This window comes from Silurus aristotelis, assembly GCF_946808225.1.
Source record: "Silurus aristotelis genome assembly, chromosome: 2".
Lineage (NCBI taxonomy): Eukaryota > Metazoa > Chordata > Actinopteri > Siluriformes > Siluridae > Silurus > Silurus aristotelis.
In genome coordinates this window covers 6,916,034-6,928,553 of record NC_139575.1, presented here as the reverse complement: position 1 = coordinate 6,928,553, position 12,520 = coordinate 6,916,034, and the positions used below count along the sequence as shown (strand labels likewise).

Here is a 12,520-nt window from a genome sequence, read left to right as displayed (position 1 = left end):
GCCATTGATCAGGGTTTTGTTTCAATTGACCTTAGTACAGCATTTGACACCATTGATCATAGTATCCACCTTGCTAGACTAGAAAATGTTGGAATAAAGGAGCCCAGCTCTCTCCTGTCTTCAGTCATTGCTATCAATTTGTTAAAGTAAAGTGAAGTAAAGTTTGGTGTTCAGCAAGGATCTGTCTTAGGCCCACTGCTTTTCTCATTATATATGCTGCCTTTGGTTGAATTTATACATAAACAAGGTATTCGCTTCCAATGCTATGCTGATGCTACACAGTTGTATATTTCAGCAGATGAGAGAGATCAGCTTAACAATGTTGAGGAGTGTGTGAAGGAAATTGGACAGTGGATGCTTGAATTCTGCCCAACTCTGATAAGACGGCAGCTAGAAGTAAACTTTCAGATTACGTAGCATCTCTGGATGGTCTTTCTGTCTCAGTGTGTACAGCAGTCAAAGACCTTGGTGTGAATATTGACCCTAGTCTTTACTTCGGGCTTAATGTGAATAACATCATTTAGCTGTAATAATACATCAACATTTTTTAGCTTTAATAAATGGACATTCAGTGCCACCTAGATGAAGATGAGGTTCCTCTTGAGTCTGGTTTCTCTCAAGGGTTCTTCCTTATGCCATCTCTGGGAGATTTTCCTTGCCACATTCACCAACGGTTTGCTCATTAGGGACAAACTTACAATTCTAAAGAACAATATTTTCAAAAATTCATTCTTTATGACAATGTTATCTGTGTAAAGCTGCTTTGGGACAATGTTTATTGTTAATTGCTTTACAAATGAAAATTAATTTAATAAAAAATCTGAAAAGGTAGGTGAAATTATACTTTTTTTATGTGGTTAAGTAAATTATACCATAGGCTTTAATTCATGTTTTATTTATTCTTTAAAAAAATCTATTTTGTTTTTGTTTTGTCCTGGACACTAAATAATCTTATATAGTCACATCAAATTAGATTTTGACCATTCATTGATTAAAACTAGCTAACAAAACTTAATAGCTAGCATTAATGAAGAGGTCAAGGACATTTTTCTGCTCTGCCCACAAAAAAAGTTACAATATATACTAACTGAAAAGGGGTCTATTAAAAGCAACCTTTTGCTCATGATCTTTATTTTCAAAATCTTTAAATATAAAATGAAAATTAAAAACCTAAGCAAAACAAATCTTTACATTTAATTCTCATCCTGATTCATTTTACAAGAATCTGAAAAAGATGAGTATCAAAAGCCTTGCTCAAGGACCCAGTAGTGGCAGTTTGGCAGTGCTGGGATTTGAACCCACAACCAGGATTTAAAATTCTTAACTACCGAGCTCCCACTTGAACAAAACGCGAAAACTGCCCAACATATCACTGGTGTACCCTCAATCAAAAACACACCACAAATGCTGTCTTCAAAAGCTGAGAAACATTATCAAAGACAAATCTCACCCCAGCAATGGACTTTTCCATGGACTTTTTTCCTTTTCAATGTGGGAGATTGTGGTTGGAACCTTTATGTTCACACCAACAGACTCAGGAAAAGTTACTTTCCCTCAGCTGTCAGCCTACTGAACTCTTTCAAGTTTTGTATATTTTTGTCTATAAGCTAAATGTATAGTTATGTTTGTCTGATTTTGAATAAACGATTATCTCTACATCTAAGTCAGCTTAACACTATTTAAAAAGACTGCACTGTACATTAACATGTCTCCGTACTGTACACATACATTGTTTTCCATGATGCCTAATACTGTTGCTGCCTACTGCTGCACATTCTCTTACTGCACAACATTCTACCTCATTTTGCCTCTTTGCATTGTTATGGTCACTTTTCAAATACCTTCACATTTGCACCTTTTGCAGTATTATTTGTAATATATATCGCACCTTTGCACTTCCAAATCTGTTAATTGTATATACGTGTATATTTGTATATTTCAATTAGATTTATTTATACACATGCTATATGCACTTCTGGTTAGTTGCTAACTGCATTTCATTGGCCCTGTACTTGTACTGTGCACAATGACAAAGTTTATCTTAACATTATCTAATCTAATCTAATCTATAGGTAATACTACTATGTGGGAAAACAGCATTGCAAAACCATGTTTTCCTCCGGTGGGTAACCAAACTGAAATCGACTTCTAATGAAGCCAAATAAGTAGAAAAACTTAATTTAATGCGTGAAGCAAAAGAAAATTCTGCTGATAAATTGCACAAGTCACATGCGTGCACAAATGTAACCCATTTATTGCAGTAGCTGTATACGTGTAGAGCGGCAACACGCAGTAATAGAATAATATCACTATAATTTCACACGTCCCCTAACCACACACACTGGCCCAAAAGCAATACACACCATCCCCTTTGCTCTTTTTTTTTTTTTTTTTTTTTTTTTTTTTTTTTTTTTGGGACATAAAATATGGAAGTGCTGTACAAAATGAACACGACATTCAGTGTGTACAAAATGAACGCTCTACAAATTAACTGAACTAAAATTTAAATTAAAAAAAACATACAAAAAAACCCACTATGAGAAATAAGTTTGTCTCGTTAAAGCTGTTTCTCATTTCACGTGCTGTTCATGCCTTAGAAAAAAGAAAAATGTTTTCATTATTTCATTTGATAAAAACAAAAGGAAAAGCGATCCTTGAATTTTCGGAACATGCTTTTAAGAGTATGTAGTTATTGTCCTTGTTTTTTTTTTTTGTTTTTTTTTTTTTTTTTTTTGCTGTAGTGTTCAGGTTGAATGTTTTTGCATATGGAAAATAATATATTTTCAAACTGAATTGAAATTATTTATCTTTTTTTTTCTTTTTTTACATTATTCCTAACTACAATTTGACTTTTTATGTCTTTGTTTTACTTTTTACAAAGGCACAGCACATGAAACCCAAAAATACACACAATTCTGCAGGCTGAAAAATAACAATCCTCTATAAGAAGGGATGTAAGAAGGAAAGAAAAAAAAGAATCATCCGTTTTCAAGGCTGTATGTTCTATTTTGGATTTGAAGCACAGTTTGAATTTTGCATTACAATAGTGACCAATATTTAAAGAAAAACATTTACAAATATATTGCTGTTGAATTGTAACATTGTGTAGTTCTTTTTAAGACATCAAGTTAGATTTTTTTTCTCCCACTTCCGTAAGTATAAACTGAGTGATTACAATAATATTATAATAGAAAATAGTTTTGAAAAAATAGTTGTTAAGTAAATGCAAATTGTATGAGTCACGTCATGTGGTTTTGCTTCTACATACAGAATTATTTGTATCGATGGTGGGAGGAAGTGTTTGTGTGTATGTTTGTACATTTTGTGTAGGTGTGTGTGTAATATACAGTCATCGTTCTATATAGACACAAACAGGAAATAAATAAATGCTTATTTCCCAGCTAAAAACTAAAACTACCCCTTTTGCTGTGTTCCAGTTCTGTTTTAAATGCCCCATCATCTTCCCCTTGAATATTTCCCCCTTGCTGGAATCTCCCCCTGCAGCGAAATTAAAGGTAGTAGGGTTCGATTTGGGTTTAATATTCCCATTTCCTCCACCTGGTACAGAGCGGCTGAATGGGAATTGTTACACGAGTCTGTTAGCTAGTTGTCAGGCCATTTCAGCTCTCAGTCGCACCACATTAGGGGGAAGTTAATGTTGGGAACATTCGAAACATCAGTGGATTTCTTTTTTTTTTTTTTTTTAGGATCGATTTCCAATAAATTAATAATGAACGCCAAGTGCCATGGCCGTTAATCTAAACCATTACAAGTACATAAAATCGGTTAGTATTCATTTATATTTACAGACACGCCACCGATGACGAGACTAAAACGAGGTTTCCACTAACAGCGTATTAGCACAATGCTTTCTCCGTTGTTGTTGTTTTTTTGTTTTTTTTTTCGATTAATAAAGTCCCCCCCAAAAAAAAACAGCTCAATAAACAACCACGTCACGATATTGGTTTATATTGGTCAGCCATATTATTGTGTTTAAAACTGGTATACACTGGAAATGTCCCACGTCTTTTTGTCTCTTACGAACATTCGAAGTCTCCATCCTAAGACGATACACATTTTTTTTTTTTTTTTTTTTTTTTTTTTTTTTTTTTTATATATGACAATTTGCATTAAATTAAATTCCAGACTTTTTTTTTTTCTTTTCAAATCTTCAGAAAACAAAAGTCTCGAGACATCTCCGTGCAAAGTTCGATTTCGCATAGTAACGGTAAATAAGCACTTTTTGTCTAATCTGTACGGCGTACTATCACACGGCATTAGCATCCATCTAATAAAAGGACAAAAAATGAAAAAAAATGTAAAGGAAATGTTTTTTAGTGACATAAAATAGCAGTTATGGTGTAAAGGCTTTTAAAGCTGCTGCTCCTTTGGGTTCTCAGAGCTAGATGAGGCCTGATAGGATTTCAAACTGGCCAGTGGGATGTCGGTTATGTGACTGCTGACTCCTCCTACGCCGAAAGGCTTCCTGTCTCCGAAGTGCTCGTGGCTACTCTTCCAGCCGCGGTTCAGTGTATGACCGTTCAGCAGTTTGTCTTTCGTCCACTCATTTTGGCCGCCTCCGTAGGATGAAGCGGGAGATTTGGGCGGCATCCAGCAGTTATCCGAGTGGCCGAGTACAAGACACTCCTGTGTGCACATCTCTGTGGCTTCCATTAAACCCCTAGGTCCTAAAAGTCCATCTGTTGAGAAAACAAAAACGTTTTAGTTTGTATGTCAAATTTAAAGTCAAACAGGTTTGGGGGGGAAGGTGGTTGCTTAGTGGTTAAAAATGTAATTTTTTTTGGTGGGGGGCTTCCATATTTTGAAAAGAAATGGGCGCGCAAAACAGGGGATAGAGGCAACAGAATTGAAGGAAAAAAAAGGAGAACAGAGAGAAGTATTGATATTTAAGATAATATGATATTGCAGATACAGTATGTGCCATCTCTGTAAAACTTTGATGTGGAAGAATCATCTGTTGCACCATCAAATCCAAAAAGAAAAAAAAAAAAAAAGAGTAAACCATCCCATTCTAAGCAATCACAGCAAATCATAGGCTTTTGTGAGCTCATCTATGTGGAACATTTTTCTTAGTGTGTTATGCCGCCTATGTGATGAAGCATAGAGTTGGCATGAAGAGAGCAAAGGTCAAAGATGAGCTCAGAGTAAATGATAGGGTTGCTGTTAATTGTATTTATTAATTCAATCATTTTTTATTGATGTAAATGTTGCTTCAAGCCTAGCTGCAACAACCATCAGTTTTATATTAGAACTTTGAGGTTAAGCAAGTTGGTGAAAACAAACTTAAATCCTCTCTCCCTTTTTCACCCAAGTGCTGATATTCAGTTAAGCAATCCCTCCGAATTGCATTAGATACTCGGCGCTTATCTCTGTTCCCCTTTTTTTTTCTGCTCAGCCTTTCCTGCAACACTGCAGGTACGAATATGATTATAGAGCCAGGGCTGAGCTCGAGCTTCTCATTTAAATAAGAGCAACAGCATCTGAGAGATCTGTGCAGGTGGAATTAAACACAACGACCCACACCTCTGTGCCGAGGTATGAAGGAGGCGACGCAATAATGCAAGCAGAGAGAGTTAACAGTGGATTGCTTTATAGAGGGGAAAGAAAAATTCATGCACATTCACTCGCTGCTCTTGTGAAAAGAAAGGGTTAGAACACGAACTAATAAACGAAAGGAGCTTAACATAGAGGAACATATGAACGTGTCATGGGACGTGGCAGGCGAGAACAGTCGCAGAGACAGCAACAGAGGTCAAGCATAATGCAAGTTTAATGTGATGGAGAGTTAGGAAGAGAACGTTCCCGAAGTGTTTGCACTGCAGACGCAAGGTCAGGGTAATGCACACAAAATCTAGGCTTGGTTCAAAGCTATACCTACACTTTACACTGACCAGGCATAACTTTATGGCCACTGATCATCTAATATTGTTTTGGTCCACTTTTGCTGGATACTGACCACTGCAAACCACGAATATCCCAAAGATCTGCAGTTTTGGAGATGCTCTGATCCAGACGTCTAACCTTCACGATTTGGCCCTTGTCAAACCTTACGCATTTTACTGCTTCTAACACATCAACTTTTTGAGGATAAAATGTTCACTTGCTGCTTAACATATCCCACAGAGTCGTCCCGCAGACACTCCTTTGTTTTCTTTTCTGTGTGCTTAGGGTCATTGTCCTGTTGGAAGATGAACCGTTACCCCAGTTTAAGGTCCAGAGTGAACTGCAGCAGGTTTTTTATCAAGGATGTCTCTTGCTGCATTCACCTTTCATTTGATCCTGACTAGTCTCTCTGGATCAAAAAAAACATTCCTATAACATGATGCTGCCATCACCATGCTTCACTGTAGAGATGGTATTGGCATTCAGGCCATAGGGTTCAATCTTTGTTTCTCATGGTCTAAGAATCTTTAAGGTGCCTTTTGGCAAACTCCAGGCGGGCTGTGATTTGCCATTTACTAAAGAGTGGCCATAAAGGCCTGATTGGTGGAGTGCTGCAGAGATGGTTGTTTTTCTGGAAGGTTCTCCTCTCCACAGAGAAATGCTGGTGCTCTTTTAGAGTGACCATCAGGTTCTTGGTCACCTCCCTGATGAATGCCCTTCTCCCGATCGCTAAGTTTGGCTGGGCTGCCTGCTCTAGGAATCCTGGTGGTCCCAAACTTCTTCAATTTACGGATGATGGAGGCCACTGTTCTGATTGGGACCTTCAATGCTGCAGAAATGTTTCTGTACCCTTCCCCAGATCTGTGCCTTGATCCAATCCTGTCTTTGAGGTCTACAGACAATTCCTTTGTCTTTATGGCTTGGTTTGTGCTCTGACATGCACTGTTATCTGTGGGAGCTCATATAGACAGGCATGTGCCTTTCTAAATCATGTCCAACCAACTGAATTTACCACAGGACTCCAGGCAAGTTATATAAACCTTAAGAATAATCAGTGGAAACAGGATGTACATGTACTCAATCTTTTCCATTTTATATTTTTATAAATATATTTCAAACAACTTCTTTCATATTGTCATTATGGGCTATTGTTTGTAGAATGTTGAGGAAAATAATTATTCTCCATTTTGGAAAAAGGCACAATAACAGTAACAAAATGTGGTAAAAGTAAAGCGCTGAGAATACGTTCAATACTTTTAAAACGAAGGTGGAAAAACACATGAGTCTAAACCTGTTGCTCATACTAAACATATGAGGAAAGTCCATACACATACACCCTGCCATTCTTCATCTCATCAATCATCTATTTTTTCCTCAGCAGTTAACAATGACAATATGTCCCCTGGTGGTCTAGTGGTTAGGATGCGGTGCTCTCACCGCTGCGGCCCGGGTTCAATCCCCGGTCAGGGAACCAACCCCAGCCACTCTTAGTGCCGGTCCCAAGCCCGGATAAATGGGGAGGGTTGCGTTTAGAAGGGCATCCAACGTAAAAACGTGCCAAATCAAACATGCGGATGATCCGCTGTAGTGACCCCTAATTGGAGAAGCCGAAAGAAAGTCGACATCCTTTCCTCCTTATGAAGACTCCTTCTGTGTTTATTCAGAAAACAACACGTCAATAATAGTTTCTTTGTCTTCAACAAAACTTTGTAGTAGGCTTTTATTAGGTGTAACTGATGTAGATCGCCCACTGAACAAGTCACTCTGAATGAGCTGTTACTATAGAAACACTAATGTATACCATAAAACACCACATATACTGTGATAGAGTGAGGTTTTGGTTCTCTTAGATTTCTTGATTGGTTGATTGTTTATACTCAAAGTGTGTTAAAAATAAGTTTGCTGTAAGAATAACAACCACTTTCTGGAAAAATGTTATACTGGATTGTGTAGATTTGTGCTCATTCTGTTACATGGGTAAATTCAGCTATTGATGTAGGTTAGCTGAGGAGGCCTAGGGTGCAGTCAGTGTTTACATTCATCCCAAAGATGTTTAAAAGAGTTGAGGACAGAGCTCTATAGCTCTATAGCTTCTACTGTATGTAAAGTATATCTGCAAGGAGCTGGCTTCATATGCAGAGGCATTGTCATGCTGTAACAAGTTTGTGTCTCAATAGTTAAATAGATATGAGTTGTTATTGAATTTGTGCATAAGCTAAATTGGTTATTTAGCTAATTTATTTGGGTTTGAGTGAGGGGTGCATAAGGCTAAAAATGGAAAAGTTTTTCTATTGGTAAGGTGGAAAATGACTGCAGTCTATGTACAAAATCTGTGTAGATAAAAAAATATATAGTTATAAATACTAGATTAGATTTTAGTAAAACGATAAATACTTTTAATAACTCCTTCACAAGGTAGGCATAAAGGTCAGCACATTGAAATTTTGCCATAAAAAACACAAAAACAACACTACAACTATAGTCATCCTGATTGAAAGGAATTTCGAATAAGAAAGGAATAAAAGCAGTCTTCTTTCTTCCATTTTCTTTTCTATATGATGTTTACAAGCATGTGATGTGAATGATTTATTCCTTCATGAATAAAAATCATTCAGCAAGGCAGTGACCTACAGAAAGCTGGGCAAATAATGTACACGTGGCTTTTGTTGTGTAAAATATTCCTAGCCGTACTTTAGCTACGACCATCCTTGTGAATATTTATGAGTTCAGAGGAAAAGAGAGATCACATCATCTGACTTACTCTGGAAAAATGACTTGCACATTGATGGATCTGCAGAAAAAAAGGTGATATTTGTTTTTGAAATCTGATGCAGTTTGGGTTTGGGACTCACCCGAGTTAGGATCAGAGTTTCCATCTGCCTCAGTTCTTTTGTCTTGCTCATAGAACTCCTCCTGTGCCAGTGGGAGGGGCTTGGAAAGCAAAGCCCCACCCCCTACAGACTCAGGCTCGCCCAAACCGCTGTCACTGCAACTCTCCTGAGAGCCATCGGGAAGGTGGAAGGTCACGCGCCGCTGAGACTGTAAGGGCAAAGACATGAGACACACCTGCATTAGAGCAATCTATCAAATATTAAAAAAATTTTGTTCACATAAATAAAGAAAAAAAAAAATCTACACACAGTTCTTGTTTTGAATAGGACAAGGAGTCACAAAAAAATGTGTAAACAGTGCGTAAATGTATATCATACAGTGTCTTGAGAGCCAGGAAATAAATCAGTGCCTGTCAGAAGCCAAGAGGGTTTCACTTAGCCTGTGTGCCTTTACTTATTTCATAGTTTTATCTTTTGAGTTTGTCAATGCTGTGAAGAAAACATGGAAAAAAAAAAACACACACACAGCTGCTTTTTTTCTCATAACTGCGTCTGGCGTAATCAGTTCTTTCAGTGTTATCATACACTTATAGCGAGAATACAAAACTACCTGAGAAAGGAAGCGTACACTGCTGACACTGTTTATATGGGGTGACGTGATGGTGTCAGCAATGTAACTGACAAACCAAAACTCTGTATGTTTAGTAACAGTATTATTCTTGTAAAAGTCACTTGGAATACAAACTCATACGCAACAAAGCAGAGTTTCTATGGAATAAAGAGATCTGTTTAATTAGAAAAGACTGATCAAAACCAATCAATAAACAGAATGATAGAAAAAATATTTCGAGGCACACAATTGTATCTTTTTTCTACTTTTTTCGATGAATTATATTTTCCCATCATTAGAAGTAGGAGACACAGAAGAGACAGAAGAGTGGAGTTTTTAACAGGATACGGGACTAAATGTGAAATCAAAAAGCACAATCTTATGGTCAGGTATCTACAAATTGATTGACTGATTGACTGAGATAGATAGATAGATAGATAGATAGATAGATAGATAGATAGATAGATAGATAGATAGATAGATAGATAGATAGATAGATAGATAGATAGATAGATAGATAGATAGATATTGCATATTACAGGTACACAGCATATATTTGCTAATTTATCTGCACTTGTAAATGTGCTAAATTGTTCCTTTTTGCATTTCTGACAAAATGCTAAACTGCATTTTGTTGTTATGTACCTGTATTATTGGGTGATATCCAATGTCCATCATTATAGTTGCAACACTGTTGCTTATCAACTGTTCACTTCAATTTCCAGTTGTCCTCTGACATGGTCTATATAGAGCCCTAAACTGAATTTCTAACAGAACTTTTAACTCAAAGAAAAACGGTAAGATTTTTTAACACTGTAAAGCTTTTCTACTCCTTCTTGTTTCCTTTAGTGTAATAAATCATCCTGAATTCAGATGAGACCCAGACATTGCAAATTCAATTACAAACAGTCGAAAAATAGTCTGGACATCCAGTGTGTGTGTGTGTGTGTGTGTGTGTGTGTGTGTGTGTTTGGTACAACAGTAGCTGCAGTTAAAGCACTCATTCAAATACATTATTATTTCCACTGGAGCCACACAAACATCTGTACAGAGATGTTTATGCAATAATTCTGAAAGGAGTCTCCAGTGGTAATGGGAAAGAGGCAAAGCTGTAACTTTTCTAAGTTTTCCCACATCATCAGGACAGGGAGGTTCAAACTTGACTGCTTCTCTTTAGTCTGAAAGAAAGCTGTGAGCGGATAGTGAGAGAACAGTTTAAAGGTGTCAGAGATTCGCCCTTTTCTCGATCTGTTTGTTGCCTTCCATTCACTTCTACATTCATAGCCATGTGCTTGATTTGGATTCATGTAACATCCCCACCACTTTTGTCATTATTTCATGTCTTCATGTCAGCTGTTCTCACTTCCTGGTTTGATTCGTTCATGTATATTTACTCCTGTGTGTGTTGTTGGTGTCAAGTAATTCATTCAGTTCAGTGTGTATTGTTCATTGTTTCATGCTTCTCATTTACCTTTTATTTTAAATTAAATCTTGTATTGATTTCTCGTTTCTCATTCTCGCCTCACTTATTTTTCCATATTGTCAAATGCCCAGTTCTGCTTAATCTATGTTGCTGATTCTGACGGTCTTCTTACACAGCTTCTCTAGTGTGATAAACTTTTATTAAATGACCATTTTTGAAGGATAGAAAGAACCTACTAATTGCATGTTTTTTACCCTGTTTGCATTTGCAATCATGGCATTTGGCAGACGCCCTTATCCAAAGTGAACAACAACTGTATCATTTACAAGTACACTTAGTTTTCCAAATAAGAAGTTAAGTGAAATTTTGGTGGTGCTGAGATTTGAACTCACAACCTTCAGATAAGCAGTATAATGTCGTAACAGCTAAGCTACCAAATGTAATAATAAATGGATAATAAGTACATGCTGTTCATTAATGAATGTAAAATTTGTACAGCACTTTGTAAGTTTGTGTGGTCTAAAAGGAATATCTTATCTACAGTGACTTGCAATTATAATTGTAGTAAAGATAAGGTCTTGCTTAAGAGCCCAGCTATAGAAGCTGAATGGTGCTGGGATTTTAACTCAAGACCTCCTGAGCTAATGTTCTAACCACTGTGTCACCACTTTCATTTGATGGTTGGTGTGTAAAAATAATTACATTTCCATAAGAACGCATCACTAAGTGTTTTACTCTTTACATACAGAATGTCATCGCATAATTAATTCCTTTCTTTCAGTAGTAAGTGTGTGAGGAATTACAAAAGACAGTTACATTTTAAATTTATACAAATGTAACGAGAAATAAAAAAAAATGCAATACTTTGCTCAAGGAAAGCGAAATCAAAAGGGTTTGTTATGAGCCCGAGCGCTTTTTCTGATCCATTTCATTCATGACATTTTTTCTATCATTCCTGTGTCACTGAATTTTATTTTTTGACACGATCTCCTCTGTAATTATGATCAAAAGCAAAGGTCAGCTCATCTCATCTCCATGCAAACGACTCGGTTCCAGAATGCAAGTGACTTTCAATTAGTGCAAAAGGAGAAGCAGAAGTCAGAGTGTGTGACACCATGTTTCAAACAGACTTCAATGACTCATTCGCACACGCGTACACGCACAAACACATACACACACATACACACATTAGCAATTTTGCAGTGATATAAATATATAAGCATTATATCATACAAAAAATATTATTTTTACTAGAACACTACCTCTGCAAAACATTGATATAATTCATATTAAAGTAATTAGATTCAACTCATATGTAAAAATCAAACATGTGAAGATAAATAATCATTATTTTTTTTTTACATATTTTTCAAATATTTAAAAGATATTGTATAAAAGTTGTGAGAAAAAAAAAGTAATAATGTAAAAAAAAACATATGTGGAAATGTATGAATTCTCTAAATTGTTTGTGTGTGGTTGGGGGGGCGGGGGGGGGGGGGTCATAAAAACGTAAATAAACAAAAATAAATCATGAAAATACAGAATGTAATTACAAATTAAATCATGTACAAATCACATGTGAAACTAGAATTAGTAGTTTTGAATATAAGAAAAATGACATGAATAGAAATGTAACTGATACAAATGATATGTGAAGATAAATAAATCACAAGTAAAAGAAACAAAAAATATATACAGTGAGGAAAATAAGTATTTGAACACCCGGCTATTTTGCAAGTTCTCCCATTTAGA

General features: G+C 36.3%; 1 protein-coding gene across 1 annotated transcript in view; it reads right to left on the bottom strand.

The window, feature by feature from the left end:
* Nucleotides 1-2,236: 2,236 nt before the first annotated feature.
* Nucleotides 2,237-12,520, bottom strand: part of pcdh9 (protocadherin 9) — a 271,137-nt gene continuing 260,853 nt past the window's right edge. Inside the window, exons 4-5 of the mRNA XM_083565892.1 lie at nucleotides 8,757-8,943; nucleotides 2,237-4,700 (exon numbers count right to left, since the gene is read on the bottom strand). Of these exons, the coding sequence (XP_083422018.1) occupies nucleotides 4,372-4,700; nucleotides 8,757-8,943 (516 nt within the window). The 3' untranslated portion in view covers nucleotides 2,237-4,371. The remainder of the gene's footprint in view (nucleotides 4,701-8,756; nucleotides 8,944-12,520) is intronic.